Source organism: Nannobrachium achirus (assembly GCF_963921795.1).
Source record: "Nannobrachium achirus genome assembly, chromosome: 18".
In the NCBI taxonomy this organism is placed as follows: Eukaryota; Metazoa; Chordata; class Actinopteri; order Myctophiformes; family Myctophidae; genus Nannobrachium; species Nannobrachium achirus.
The window spans coordinates 27,376,180-27,390,158 of record NC_137825.1 but is presented as its reverse complement, the minus strand read 5'-3'; the positions used below and the strand labels follow the sequence as shown (position 1 = coordinate 27,390,158).

Here is a 13,979-nt window from a genome sequence, read left to right as displayed (position 1 = left end):
GTAAAAACTGGGGATAGAAACAGACCGTTGTGGGGTTGTGGATGTCTTACTCAAAACGTGATGTCGGAACAGGACCCGGAGACCGTGGTGCCATGCCGACCTTCAAAGAGGAGGACAGGTCACTGTTCCTGGAGATCTGCGGTGTCGGCCGCATGTCCCAGCGTGTGAAGACCGAGGCCCAGACAGAGAACCTCCGTCCCTGTCCCTCCATGCAGAGCCTGGTGCGCACGGTGGTGCCTTACATCCAGAGGTTCCTCTGCCAACACGAGGAGCTGGCCTATGTCTATCAGGAGCTTCTGGACACCAACATCGGAGAGAGGATTAAGAAGGTTTCCTACGGGCAGGTAGGGGACACCGCTTTAAAGAGAAAGCTCACTGAGCGTAATTCTTTGCCGCACGACCCTTTCAACGAGCCTCCAGTTGAGAACCCAAAAACTACATATTTTCTTGAGTTATAAACAATACTTGGCAAAACACTTCTAATTGCTCTGCCTTAGACTAAGGCTGGGGGATATTAGGAAAACCTTCGATATTCGATAACGTTGTTGAAACCTCTTTTCTCACGATATTACTAAAAAACAATTGCATTATATAGTTTTTAATGTTTTTTCTGCTTTAGGTCCACTGCCTACCTAACCCAGATAATGAATAGCATATCCATGCATGCACACTGCACAGTACACATGGAAGGGTTAGGTAGGTTTTATTGAAATAACCACACTTGGTTACAGATGGACTGCTGACATACACCAATACCTAAGCCATCTCCGTCGATATGTATACCTTGCATGTTGATACCTCGATATCGATACATGTTCGATATATTGCCCAGGCTTACCTTAGACCCAGTAAAGAAGCAGGATGAAATCCAAACACTCAAATATAACGCAGTACAAATAAATCAATTTGTGAGTATGCGTTTGCGTCCTCCGGTGCTCAGGTTGGCAAGCTTTACATCCGCTACCAGCTGTCTGCGGCTGACGATGAGCTACCTGTGGTGGAGCTGCAGGATGTCATCTGTCTGCTGAAGGACCAGAAGGAGCTCTACATCCAGAAAGACCACCTGACAGCCAAGCTGGACATCTGCAGGTATGTGCGAGGCGGGGTGGAGAGGGCCTGTTTAAGTTTCAAACCGGTGCCAAATGTTCAGTATGCCTTGAGTCAAGTTGATTCCTCATAGATGCTGGAGTGTCAAAAACAATTCTCATTAATGCTTGCAAATGAGCTTTTGTTGGTCAACTATAAGCTCATTTTATTTGTTTTAGTACACATTGTGCATATTTCATGGTTTGTTGGGTAATGGTTTGTTGGGTAAAATATTCACAGATTTGAGGGACGGAACATAACAATATAACTGTGTGGTCGTTTTGACAGAAGAACACTGTGCTTGTCACCAGCAGAACAGTGTCACTTCTAAAGTTAAATCCACTGTATTTAATAATTGCAGAGATTTGGCACTCTTTTTTTCTTTTATTACATTCAGTGATCACTCATCACTCAGTGGGAGGCATAGAGACAAACCAAACGGAACCCCTTTAACGCCATAGTCGAGCTACTAAATCCTGATTCATAAATAATTGCACACCAGTGTTGCGCACCAAAAAACGCAGCTCTAAAAGCTCACAGCAAAAGATTGCACCGTGGACTTTACACTACAGAGCAAAGTCTATCATCCAGTTAGATGCTTAATGCACTGTGATCATCTAATCACAAAGACCATGGTACAGTACATGTCATCTGACAGCCTAGCCTATATGGCCTACAATAAACAGCAAAATGAGAATAGAGACTCATACAGGGTTCCCACGGTCATGAAATTCCTGGAAATATTTTCAAATTAGAAAAATATTTTTCCAGTACTGGAAAAGTTTTGGAATTGATCAAGGGTCCTGGAAGGTCCTGGAAAAAATAGCTATGCATTGTCTTTGGTTATTGATTTTGTTAATACCTCTGAAATGACATATTAAACATTGGCCAAATTGTCTCATATTAGAGGCAGAAATTGTGAAAATAGCAGATCTACATGCCCACAACGCCTCTTGCGAGGCGTTGTGGGCATGTAGATCGGATATTTTCACAATAAAACCGTGTTATACAAAATTCCTCTACTCTTAGTGCTCGTCAGGGTGCCGGGGTCCCCAGTTGAAATATGATTATTTGCGCATAGGAGTAAGCGACTCGTTATTGAGCTGAATTATTGTTATATAGTCCTGGAAATCGGGTTAAATATTCTGGAAAAGTCTTGGAAAAGTTTTGGAAATTAATTGGTAAAGATGTGTGGGAACCCTGCTCATATACGTTTTGGCATTTACAAATTACTCTCCACTAAATAATTTAAGCCCTGTAGCTTTCATGTTTTTCATCAACCGCGTCAAGGTCATTCGAAAGGAGGAAATTATTGTTCTTCCTTGTGTGTCCGCCACTGTCACAGAAATTGCTTGCTCAAGGTCTCTGCTCTACATGTAAAGCAGGGGTCTTCAACAGGGGGTCCGGGACCCCTAGTGGGTCCTCAGAGTGACAGGGGGGGGCAAATCTTTGTGTGAAAACATAGTGTGTGTGTGTGTGTGTGTGTGTGTGTGTGTGTGTGTGTGTGTGTGTGTGTGTGTGTGTGTGTGTGTGTGTGTGTGTGTGTGTGTGTGTGTGTGTGTGTGTGTGTGTGTGTGTGTGTGTGTGTGTGCGTGCGCGCGCGTGTGCGCGTGCCTGCATGTGCACGGTGCAGAGAGTTGGTGAAGTTGTTCTGCACAGAGGCCAGCCACAGAAAGGATCTGATGCATTTCCTGAGCGGCCTGATGACCTCACTGGGAGTAAGTGATCTCTGCTAGCATTGAATCTCTGATCCATATCTATGCAATTATTGCAGTTATTTATAGTTTTTTTTATTGTATTCTTTGTTTCATCTTGACTTTTAATTTCATTATCATATAATTTAGTTTGTATTAGTTTTAGTCTTTTATCGTAATATTATGCAGGCATTGACACTAAGGCTTGCCCACCTTCCCCTGGCAGGTAAATAAAACCTTAGGGCAGGTGGAGTTTACTTTCAGGTTGCCCGACCGGGCAAGTGCTTATTTGTGCGGGGACACAACCGTCTATAAACACAACACCAGATATAATGTTTCTTTCCATGCTGTTTGCACTGTTGCCTACTTTCCACTTTCTTGCACCCTGTCACCGCCTCTTCCCTGCATTCACACGTGCACATGCTGTACATGCACATACGCAGCCACCACTCACTGCCACCACCAACAGGAGCAGACAGGCGTTAATAGGGTGCTTTCCCAGTGTGGGAAGAGTCACGTTTACACAGGGTTCCTTTTGGTGCTATTTCGTCCAGTGGATCGGAAAGCTCTCTGAAGCTTGAGGCACAGTTACATGGCTAACATGGCTAACAAGGCTCAGATCGGGCCAAGAATGCTATGTTGATACTGCTGAAAGCCTCCTAACCGCATCACGTTTTTAAGCCTGATTTATACGTAGCTGCGCACCAAAAATAGCCGCTGTACAAGCTCAGAAACGAGCTTGTAGATCAACTATTTTCTGTACGTGACATGATGCACAACTAAGTGCGCTTTGTATAAATTAAGCATTACTTTAGGATGCGCTCAAGGACAGGGCTGTGTTATATAATATCATGGACGTGGGGAAAGCTGGCATGTTTTGTTTGTTTTCTGTTTTGTGTACAGTTTCTGTTTATTAAACAGATTATGTTGCATCGCTGAATTTACTGAGACTTTCGACTCTGATTAAAGGTTTTTATGTTGTGATCTCATATCACCATATTATTAGCGATTTTCTCAGAGCCATTACATCTGTTCAATACTCCCAAGTCAGAGAGATTTAAACAGATTTACAGATGATGCCGATACGAATGGCTTATGGAAATCACATACAGATCAGCCATGTCTGTTTTCACTTTTATCCCCATTACCCTGTTTTAAATATTTTATTTATATTTTAGTTATTTCATTATTCCAGGGAAGTGATCAAACGGTTGCTGCTGGAACATACTAATTAGGTCATCAACATCTTAATGAGCTTGGGTGTCTCTGATGTAGTGAATAAATTCCTGTTCTGCCCATAATTCTGCTGAAATGTGCCTGGAAGATTGTAGACTGAAAAATAAACCAATGCTCATTCATAGGGTAAAATGTAATCATGATACCTACGGCATGTTGCAGATACTGTAGTTTATCCATATTGTTGTGTATGTTGGAGAAGTCTTGGAGATGTATCCAGATATAAGAAATAAGCGTATTTATAAGATGTATTTATCCATGTAGTTAAATATAGAATAGGTTATATTTATTGGTTAAAACAAAACTTCCGGCTTTGTCTGTCGTCTATGCGAACACCATTGGCCCGTGTTAGGGGGAGGGAGATATTGGTCATTGCACGTTCTCCTACAGACTGGGACGGCACCTGTCAGCGGGGAGTGTTGCACGGGGGTGTCCCTGTCTCTCCAGCCTTTTGGTAAAGAGAGTACCCAATTATCAGCTTAAATTCTATATTGTTCCAGTTCCAAATTTGTCTGCTCATTTATTTCACCTTCACTTACAAACTCTCTGGTACATTGCAATCAGAGCTACTGTATTAACACTTACTTTGACAAAGATATTATTATCACTGGTTGATGAGCATAAAGAAGGGTTTTACCTGTAATGACATGTCCATGTGTTGAACGTGGTTAACGTGTTCATAATGTTTGGCAGGATGCAGGGGCTTTGAAGAGGCTCCTGCTAAAGGAGGACATCAGAGAATTGCCCTTTGACGAGGAGCCCTGGGAGGTGCCAGAACCTTTCATACCAGAACTCCCACCTGAACCAGGTACGTCAGGCAAAGCTCAGAGCATCTGCATCTGCACCAAGCACCCAGAAAAAGACACTTTACATGCAGTATAGAGCAGAGAACCGACATTGCCCCACCCGGAGAAAGTAATTTGTGGGAAATGTTGGCAACGAAAAACTCCTTAACTGGAAGAAATGTCAGGCTCTAGGGTGGGCGGCCATCTTCCTTGACCGTGTCGGGGCAGGTTGAATGTGGTTCCCACATACTGTATATACAGTACAGACCCATTTCTCAGAGCGGCAACCATAACTGCGGTGTCAAGCGGCACCTACAGCTCCACGGCAGCGCTCTGGAAGAAGGTCTATAGAATATGATGATATTTTGGAAGAAGGTCTATAGAATATGATGATATTTTTGACCAAATACCTCTATCAACTAATTTCTTTCCAAACATTTGATTAAAAGCACTTATGCCATATCATATCATATCATATTATAATAATATCCAAAATCCCAGACGATATCTTTTCTCATATCATGGCATATATTGCCCAGCAGTAAATGATCTGCAAACGTGAAAGTCTTTACCCGAAACCTCGTGTCCATTCCAACAATTGCATGTTGTCCTCCATCAAATGAGCATTGGTATCCGTGGTCTTGTCGCCTGCTGTTTGGGGTGTTTCTCACCCAGATGGGAAACGCGTTATCACATTGATGGAACAGCGCGCTGCCGCCTGCAATTAGCTTAGATGTGTGAGATTGACAGCTCCATACAAAGTAGTGCTACTGTATGTATAACACTGTAATTAGAGCAGGAGAAAGCGCTCCTGCAGCAACACTAGGTGCTACTTTCTCACAGCGGTTGTCTGTGCTCTCTTTCTCTTCTCTTCTTTCTCTATCTCTCTCTCTCTCTTTGACATTTGCCCTGATTTCCATATCATTCCCTAAGTGAAAAATGCATGCACCACACACACACACACACACACACACACACACACACACACACACACACACACACACACACACACACACACACACACAGTAGATACACACCCACATACTCATACATTATCACACACACACACACACACGCGCGCGCGTGCGCACATCGCTTCAGCAGGAGCTTAATGTTTTGCACATATGCTAATTATGGTTTGTTCACTGCTGTCTGTGTACATGAAAGAGCAGCTGTTACCAAGGCTCAAAGAGCAGCATAGCACACACACGCACGCACGCACGCACGCACAAACCGCGCACAAACCATACACAGTCACACATGCAGAAAGCATGCTGCAAGGACAAACAAATGACACGCATACACATAAAGTAATACTATATACAGTATAAACACACACACACAACCCTTGCATGTATGAAATAAATGAATCAAATTAAACTGAACATTCTGTAGAATAAGGTCAACCTTGGCAGAGGTCATGTTGATACCAAGACAAAAGAGGGTAATATCGATAATACCACCGTGAAGAAAAACAACCAGCTGTAAGAAAATAATAATACAAAAAAAGATGAATAATGAAATACAAAAGCAGATCTTAAAAACATGGAACATAATACATAATACATAATACATAATACAAGACATTATGGAGACGGTAACACACAGTGTAGGGGAAACGGAACCGGACTGGACCAGGACGTGTTGGTGCAGTACAGAGAGCTGCTCAGCCAATGGGGACAGCGTCCAGCTGAAGGGATCATCTGACATGTGCTAAGAAGCGTTGCCAAATTTTAGAAACCTTTACATCAGAGCCACGAAGGGAGTGCTTGGTTTTCTCAAATTTCACAAAGGGCATCTTTTATACAAGGGGTGGGTGGTGGTGGTGGTGGTGGGGGGGGGGGGGGGGCTCTTCCAGTGCCTCATCACTTCGCGTGTTTAGCTGTGTGAACTAGGGGTGCCACAATACTGAACCGAAACGGTATACCGAACCAAATGGCCCTGTACCGAACCGAACAGCCCATACCAAATGAACTGAATTTCTTTATTTTTTTGGGTGTGGCCACATAAAATATAATTGCGACCGTAGGTCGCATCTTACTACAGAAAGCTGCTCGAGGTGTCCGTGCGTCCGTCAGTCAGTCACACCTCACACGTCACACTTTTGCCCTGCTCATATCTCGGCCACCGTTGGCCCGATCCATGCCAGATTTGGCACACACACTCCTTGCCTGCCAAACTACAACCTCCAAGGACCCCCGGAGCTCCAGGGACCCCCAGGTCCCTGGGGGACCCCCAGATGTAAAAAATGACCAAATGTGCAAAAATTACCACCCCAACGGGGCTGCTCACGGGGAATTCCCGGGGACCACCAACTGCTGGTGCTCCAGAACGGATGCAAAAGTGGTGGCGCCCCCAGTGGAGGACCCCCTGCCACTGCAGCGCACATAAAATGCCGTAACTTGGGCTAGGAGCGACCGGGAGAGCCGGGGCCGGTACCTATTCGTCCGCCTCGGCGCCGCGGAGACCCCACCCCTCATTTCTTACATGGCCCTCTTCTAGCGCCACCATGAGGCCGATTTTTAAAAACACATTTTTGGACACTGCTCCTACAGATGTTGCCCTAAAATCACGAAAATCACTACACAGTATGTCTACACTCATGTCATCAACATGGCTCAGGAAGATTTTGGAAAACCACATTTTTGCCCTATTTGTGGAGATATGTGACCTACGGTCGCTTATCTCCCGATTAGGGAGTCTTACTGGTTGTAACTCTTTCTGTACACTTTTTTTGGAGAAAATCTTCCTCCTAGTATAATCATAATAACTGATTATCATGTTTTAGGGGGGAAACAAATGATTGCACCCCATCTTTACAATTAACTGAACATTTTGGATTCTTTATTTTTTCATTTTCAATTTTTACTGTACCGAAACCGTACCGAAACCGTGAGCCAAAAACCGAGATACGAACCGAACCGTGGGCTGACTGAACCCTAGTGTGAACTCTAGCGTCCCTATTCTGGGGGGGGGGGGGGGAGAACATTTGCCGAAAATGGCAGATCTACAAGCTCACAATGTGCCGTGAGCTCATAGAGAGTGGAGAGGGGGAGAAAAGGAGAGGACCAAGTGTAGACCCTATACTAGATGGCCAGCGACGTACATAGGGTTTAAGTGATTAATTGAATCAGAACACAAGCCAACCCAATCCTAAAGTGAAATAGTGATGAAATGAGAACAATCCACTCCGGGTCCAAGAAAACGGGGGTTGCACAGAATTTCTATGTTTTATAACGTGTTGCGTAACCCGTTCTCTCTCTCTCTCTCTTTCCTCTCTCTTGCTCTCTCTTGTTTGTTTCCAACTCAGTGTTCTTAAAGGTTTCCCCTCCTGTCAGCAACACGGAACGTCCCGGGCAGGAGGGTGGAGAGCAGACCCTTGTCTGCTGGCCTCCACGGGCATCCATATTGAATACAGGTGCCAGTCGCACAGGTACTGTACAGCGGTGGAAGCAGGAGTCATCGCCATGCTGGCTTGTGGTGCATATTTTTGTTAAAATTCAATTTTTGCCACGGACATACAAAAAGAGTGGACATTAATATTACCAGAAACACATGAAGAGATACATTGTAGCCCTGAGTGACCATAACAGGCCTTTAACTCTGAGAGAGTACAAATGGAACCAAATGGACCCTTACGGGTCCATTTGTTAAGGGGGTCCTTGCAAATAAAACATTTGAGATCCACTAGTACCAGTGGACTGCTAAATAGTGTCAGAGTAAATCAGTGTCATATACACATGTACATATTCTGAAGAAAACCTGGAGACTTGACACATAATTGGGTCTTAAGATCAAAATAATCACATTGTAATGGGGTGCAAATACTAAATCCAGTGTTTCCCACAGCCACGGACACATTTGTCCGTGTACGGACATATTGACGACCCTGGTGGAAGAAGTACTCAAATGTTCTATTTCATCCCTGCTGACCTCTGGTGTTCATTCAGGATTCATAGAACCGTAGTCACATACGTGACTTTTATTCTTCTTACTTAATACTACTGTAAATGTAGCAATACCACAGTATGAAAAGAAAGTCCTGTATTCAAAATAGACTTGAGTAAAGGTTTTGTCAAACCTTACATCGACTAATATCAAAAAACATAATAAAACCTTAGGTTGCAGTCATGAAACACCATAAAAACCTTACATAGAACAACCTCATAAACAGATGCACAGACCTGCAGTATATTTTGATTTATGATGGACTAAGAAAGTTCCAAACTGCAGATTTTCCATCTATAAATCAAACTCTTTAAGAATGTGAATATAAAACTCACGTATACAGTATATGGACAAATTAATCCACTGCAGCTTTGGACCTTTAAAGCGTTAGGGCTTTTTTAATAGATATTTCAGAATAGTGGCTTACTGTATATATCTGGAGAGTACGGTTCCAATAAACCATACTATCAGCAATTACAGCCAAACCGCTGAAGGCTGCGCTGAAGAAATTAAGTATCTCACTGTGTAACTGTTCTTTAAAGGGATAGGTCACTACCGAAATGACTTTTTTGCTATCGATTACTCACCCCATGGAGAATTTAATTCATGGATATTCTTTGGTTTTTGTCGCATTCCTAAGCCAATAATTTGAGGAGACTCTGTGTCTCCATAGGGAACAAAGCAGGCTCTTTGTGTCTCCATAAGTAACCACTGCTGGTCAGCTGCTGACTGCTGGTGCAGCTACTCAATGTACCTAATGGCACAGTGTTTTGTCATGCCTTCTTTTTACCATACCACATGGTCTATTCTCACTGCGCATACGTTTTGCACCCAGTAGGTGGTCCGAGGGATGGAGCAGTCGAAGCGGTTCTGAAGATGTGGCCGCCCCCTGCTGCGCCTAAGGACAGGGACCCAGAGAAAGACGGCATTCCCAAAGGAAGCAGCCATCATGTCGGGGTTCCCCAGACTCACAGCAGCGGCTACGAGGGCGGCCAGTTTCCAAAGGCCAATGACAAGCCCACAGACCTCCCTGCTTCTTACTCGGACCACAGCCATCCAAGCCAACCAAGCCCTGGTGGAGTGACTCCCAGCATCTCACATGCTGCAGGTTAGAGATTCTACCTCTCTCTGTGCTGTTAGCTTAAAGGGCCACTTCACCTCTGGGACAACTAGATCTTATTTTATTGTTGTTTGGGACACAATCAACACAATCCTGAGTTATTTTTTGTATTCAATCTGTGTTTTGAGATATTTTAGTATTTCAGCTGTGCTAGTGATGCATTTTGCATCATATGATGCATTTTGCATCATCATGCTGCATCATATGATGCAAAACGCATCACTAGCACAGCTGAAATACTAAAATATCTCAAAACACAGATTGAACACAATACTCAGGATTGTGTTGATTGTGTCCCAAACAACAATAAAATAAGATCTGGTTGTACCAGAGGTGAAGTGGCGCTTTAACTATCTCAGTTTAGAAATGTCTCCAGAGCTTTCCCTTTACACTTCACGTTTAGAGCAATGCTATGTCTTCTTGCATTTGTCATTATTTATTTTGTGTTTTATTTGTCGGATTCAGTTTAGTTTTGACAATAATGTTTCAGTTTTCTTTTTTCTTTTTTTCCCTTTTTTTTGACAATCCTTGTTTTTTTATTTCAGTTAACTATATTATTCTTCTACTTTTCATTATTTTGTTAGTTTTCGTTAACTATAATAACCTTGATTTGGAGAACATGGTGCTCAGGGCTGCAGCAGGGCGATGCGTTCAGTTCTTGCACTGCTAGTCTAGTCTTAGGTGATGCGCTACGGTGACTCTGAACGCGGTTTGCCCGTCCAATATCTTTCTAGGAAGCGGTCAGCAGAGCGGCGGCAGGATGGGCGGGACTCTGCCGATCAAGGACACGGCCGACTCCAACAGCGGAGACTCTGGTGGAGGGTCGACCCCAGCTGCTACAGGCCCCAGGCAGAGCCCTGCTGCTACAGACCACGCCAAGATGGACGGCTATGAGCCGCCCACACCCAATAACCAGTAAGATTCTCCTGCTGCTTTCACAATCTGCCAGTGGTGTGAAGTAACTAAGTGCATTTAGGCCTAGAATTATTGAATGCTTTAACCATTCGGTGCCGCGCTGTGCGCTTGTATATCTGCTATTTTTGAAAAAGTCGTGAAAATGTGTGCAAATCTTTGAATATATGTATTTTCAAAGCGAACAGTTGTAACTCAAATTTTGCTTCTGGGTGATCCCTGGAACTAAATATTTTGAGATGGGGGTCCGTGGCCAAATAAATATAATTTTGGAGGTCCTTCACATGAAAACGTTTGAGAACCACTGACATAAATGGAGCTCAGTTAGTCTCTCAAGAACAGACTAACTGAGCTCCATTTAAGTGAAAAGGACCTTTTCTTTGACAATGGCGAGCCAGATTGCTGACATAGAAACATAGGTTTTTAAAAAATAATCTTAAGAAGGATTCAAAAGACACTTATAGAATCGGGTCAAAATTCAAATTTTCACGATTTTTCAAAAATAGCAGTTCTACAAGCTCGCAGCGAGCTTGTATATCTGCTATTTTTCAATAGTTAAAGCATAAAATAATGATACACAATATAGTGTACCCGTTCTGAATGGGTTAAGTAAAGGATTTAGGTACTTTTACTTTACTGGAGTGTTTCCAATTGTCAGTACTTTTACTACTACTCCACTACATATTTGAGGAAAATATTGTACTTTAACTCCACTACAATTATTTGAAAACTTTAGTTACTAGTTACAGATATAAATTATTATATTATAAAACATAACATAAATGGTAAATGGTGCATTTGTATAGCACCTTTATCCAAGGCGCGTTACATAGATTGTGCATTACATTCACCCATTCACACACACATTCATACACCGATGGCAGAGGAAACCATGCAAGGCACCAACCTGCTCACCGGGAGCAACTAGGGGTTCAGAGTCTTGCTCAAGGACTATTCGACATGTGGACAGCAGGAGCCTGTCCACATGGCTACAAAAGCTATTAGAAAATACCTGATCGACAAGCTTACAATGCATCGCATCGTGACACGACCAATGCAACACTGGTCCCACTCTTGGCTCATTGGCCAAGCTCTGTGGGACGCTTAATGAAATTAACTCATAAATAGCACCGCTCACTTGTGCGGGTGCGGTTTTCTTTTAATTCTGTAATCTGTCCTGTGTTTCATACAGCGGTACTGCCATGTCAACTGAATTTCCCTTGTGGGATCAATAAAGGTCTGTCTATCCCTGTCTCCAGCAGTGCTGTCCCTGAAGCAGTGCTGATGTCCAGCGTGTTCCAAGGGACTGCCGGTACAGGGGAGAGCCAGCGGCCCCCCATGGCCCTGGATTCTCCTCTGTGGAACAAAATCCAGTCACCGATGGACGCTTTGGAGGACCTGGAGCTCGTCTGTCAGAGACCCAGTACGGTGAGTGCATTCATTAACCACTTTAGCCATTATTTTATGCTTTAACTATTAAGAAATAGCAGATATACAAGCTCACAGCGCACTGCGAGCTTGTAGATCTGCTATTTTTGAAAAATCTTGAAAATGTGTGCAAATCTTTGAATGTACGGTATATATTTCTAAAGCAAACATTTGTAACACAAATCATTCTTTCTCTTGCTCCCTGGAACAAAAGATTTTTGGATGGGGGTCCGCGGTAAAAAATACATTTAGGGGGTCCTTGACAGATACTGTATAGGAACATACATTTTTTCAGAAAACCATTAGGATTTAGAAGAAAGTTTTAGGTATTTTTCAGGTCTTAATGGGTTACTATTGATAAACATCAGCTGAGTTTTCAAAGTATTTCTTTGTCCAGAGAGAGAGTGCGAGCAAGGAATTCCATCTAAAGAGTGATTGTCATTTGCAGGTGGTGTTGTCTGATGAACCCAGAGCCCTGGCTGAGATCGGGGAATGGGGCGAGCAGCTGGTCAATTCCTTCCTGTGCCACTGGAAGGACACTGGTGCCCCCGGTTGCCCTGCGCACATCACCTGGTGCAACCAGAACGGTGAGAGCGGTCAGCCGTACGACTTTAAACTTGCCTTCAGAGGGGCGGGTCAGGAAGAAGAGGAGGGGATGACGGTCGTCTATGTGGAGGTGAAGTCCACTGTGAAGCGAGAGAAGGCGTTCATCCACCTCTCTGCCAACGAGCTGGACTTTGCCCTGAAGGAGAAGGAAAGGTTTCACATCTACAGAGTGTACAGTGCGGGCGATGCTCAGAGCGTTCGCCTGTGCCGCATTCGTAATTTGGCGCAGCATCTCCACACCAAAAATGTGGAGTTGTTTCTGTTTGTATAGATCCTTTTTAGACCCTGCCGAGCTGTTGCGGCTGCGTCGCTTTGTTATCTTTGTTAACACATTCTAAAGACAGTTCCATTTTTGCTGGCAGCTGAAATGACTACATTCTTAAGCCTGTCTTAGTTTATTGTAACAGCATATTTTTGTCTTTTTTGTATTTGACTTTTACGATGATTATGTTTGTCTTGAATACGGTGATGACATTTGCACATTCCTTTAAATTTAGACTTTTAAATGTTTTTATTTTGTGAATCTAATACCTTTGTTCCTTTGTTTATACGATTTAATACACTGAACAACCCTGTGTGATTTATTTTTTCATACATTGTCTTTACTGTATGCTTCTGATGAAAAATAAAAAAGATATTTCCTTTCAGGTACTTTAGAAGGATAATTTCTTGTCTTTCTGTGAACAAGTCTTTGATAATTAATAACAACATATCGGGAGTCTGTGAGCTGTAATGCACTTACTTACTCACTTACCCCTACTACCTTATCACCTACAGTACTACCCCTTCTGGGGCATAGGCTGTCAACAAGCGATCTCCAGGAATCTCTGTCTTGAGCTGTTCTCTCCAGTTGGTTCCAGGTCATCTTCATGGTCTTGATGTCTGCCTCCAGGTCTGTGCCAGGTGTTTTTTGGGCGACCCCTTTTACGCTTTCCCTGTGGGTTCCATGTTAGGAGCTGTAATGCAGAATGCCAATATTGTGTGGTCTCTTACTTCAGTAAAGTGAGGTATACATCGATTTTCAGTTAAACCATACTGTCAGATTAAGTGATAATGGTCTGCTTCTTTTATATTTATATTGGGGGACAAATGTATGTGCAATATTGATGGGGATGTATCATCTGCGGGTCCAAATACTTGATATCCACTCACCCACAAAGGATT

The 13,979-nt window shown here is 43.3% G+C and overlaps 1 protein-coding gene across 6 annotated transcripts in view; it reads left to right on the top strand.

Moving 5' to 3' along the window:
- Positions 1 to 13,466, top strand: part of LOC308303675 (uncharacterized protein) — a 58,860-nt gene extending 45,394 nt beyond the window's left edge. For 4 of the 6 annotated variants that reach the window (XM_080748128.1, XM_080748125.1, XM_080748126.1 and 1 more), the window contains 9 exons: positions 73 to 344; positions 941 to 1,089; positions 2,720 to 2,804; positions 4,710 to 4,824; positions 8,112 to 8,234; positions 9,585 to 9,857; positions 10,604 to 10,784; positions 12,041 to 12,209; positions 12,658 to 13,466. In XM_080748128.1, the coding sequence (XP_080604254.1) occupies positions 73 to 344; positions 941 to 1,089; positions 2,720 to 2,804; positions 4,710 to 4,824; positions 8,112 to 8,234; positions 9,585 to 9,857; positions 10,604 to 10,784; positions 12,041 to 12,209; positions 12,658 to 13,086 (1,796 nt within the window). In that variant the 3' untranslated portion in view covers positions 13,087 to 13,466. The remainder of the gene's footprint in view (positions 1 to 72; positions 345 to 940; positions 1,090 to 2,719; positions 2,805 to 4,709; positions 4,825 to 8,111; positions 8,235 to 9,584; positions 9,858 to 10,603; positions 10,785 to 12,040; positions 12,210 to 12,657) is intronic. The other 2 variants (XM_080748127.1, XM_080748129.1) reach the window with 2 other exon arrangements.
- The last annotated feature ends 513 nt before the right edge of the window (positions 13,467 to 13,979 follow it).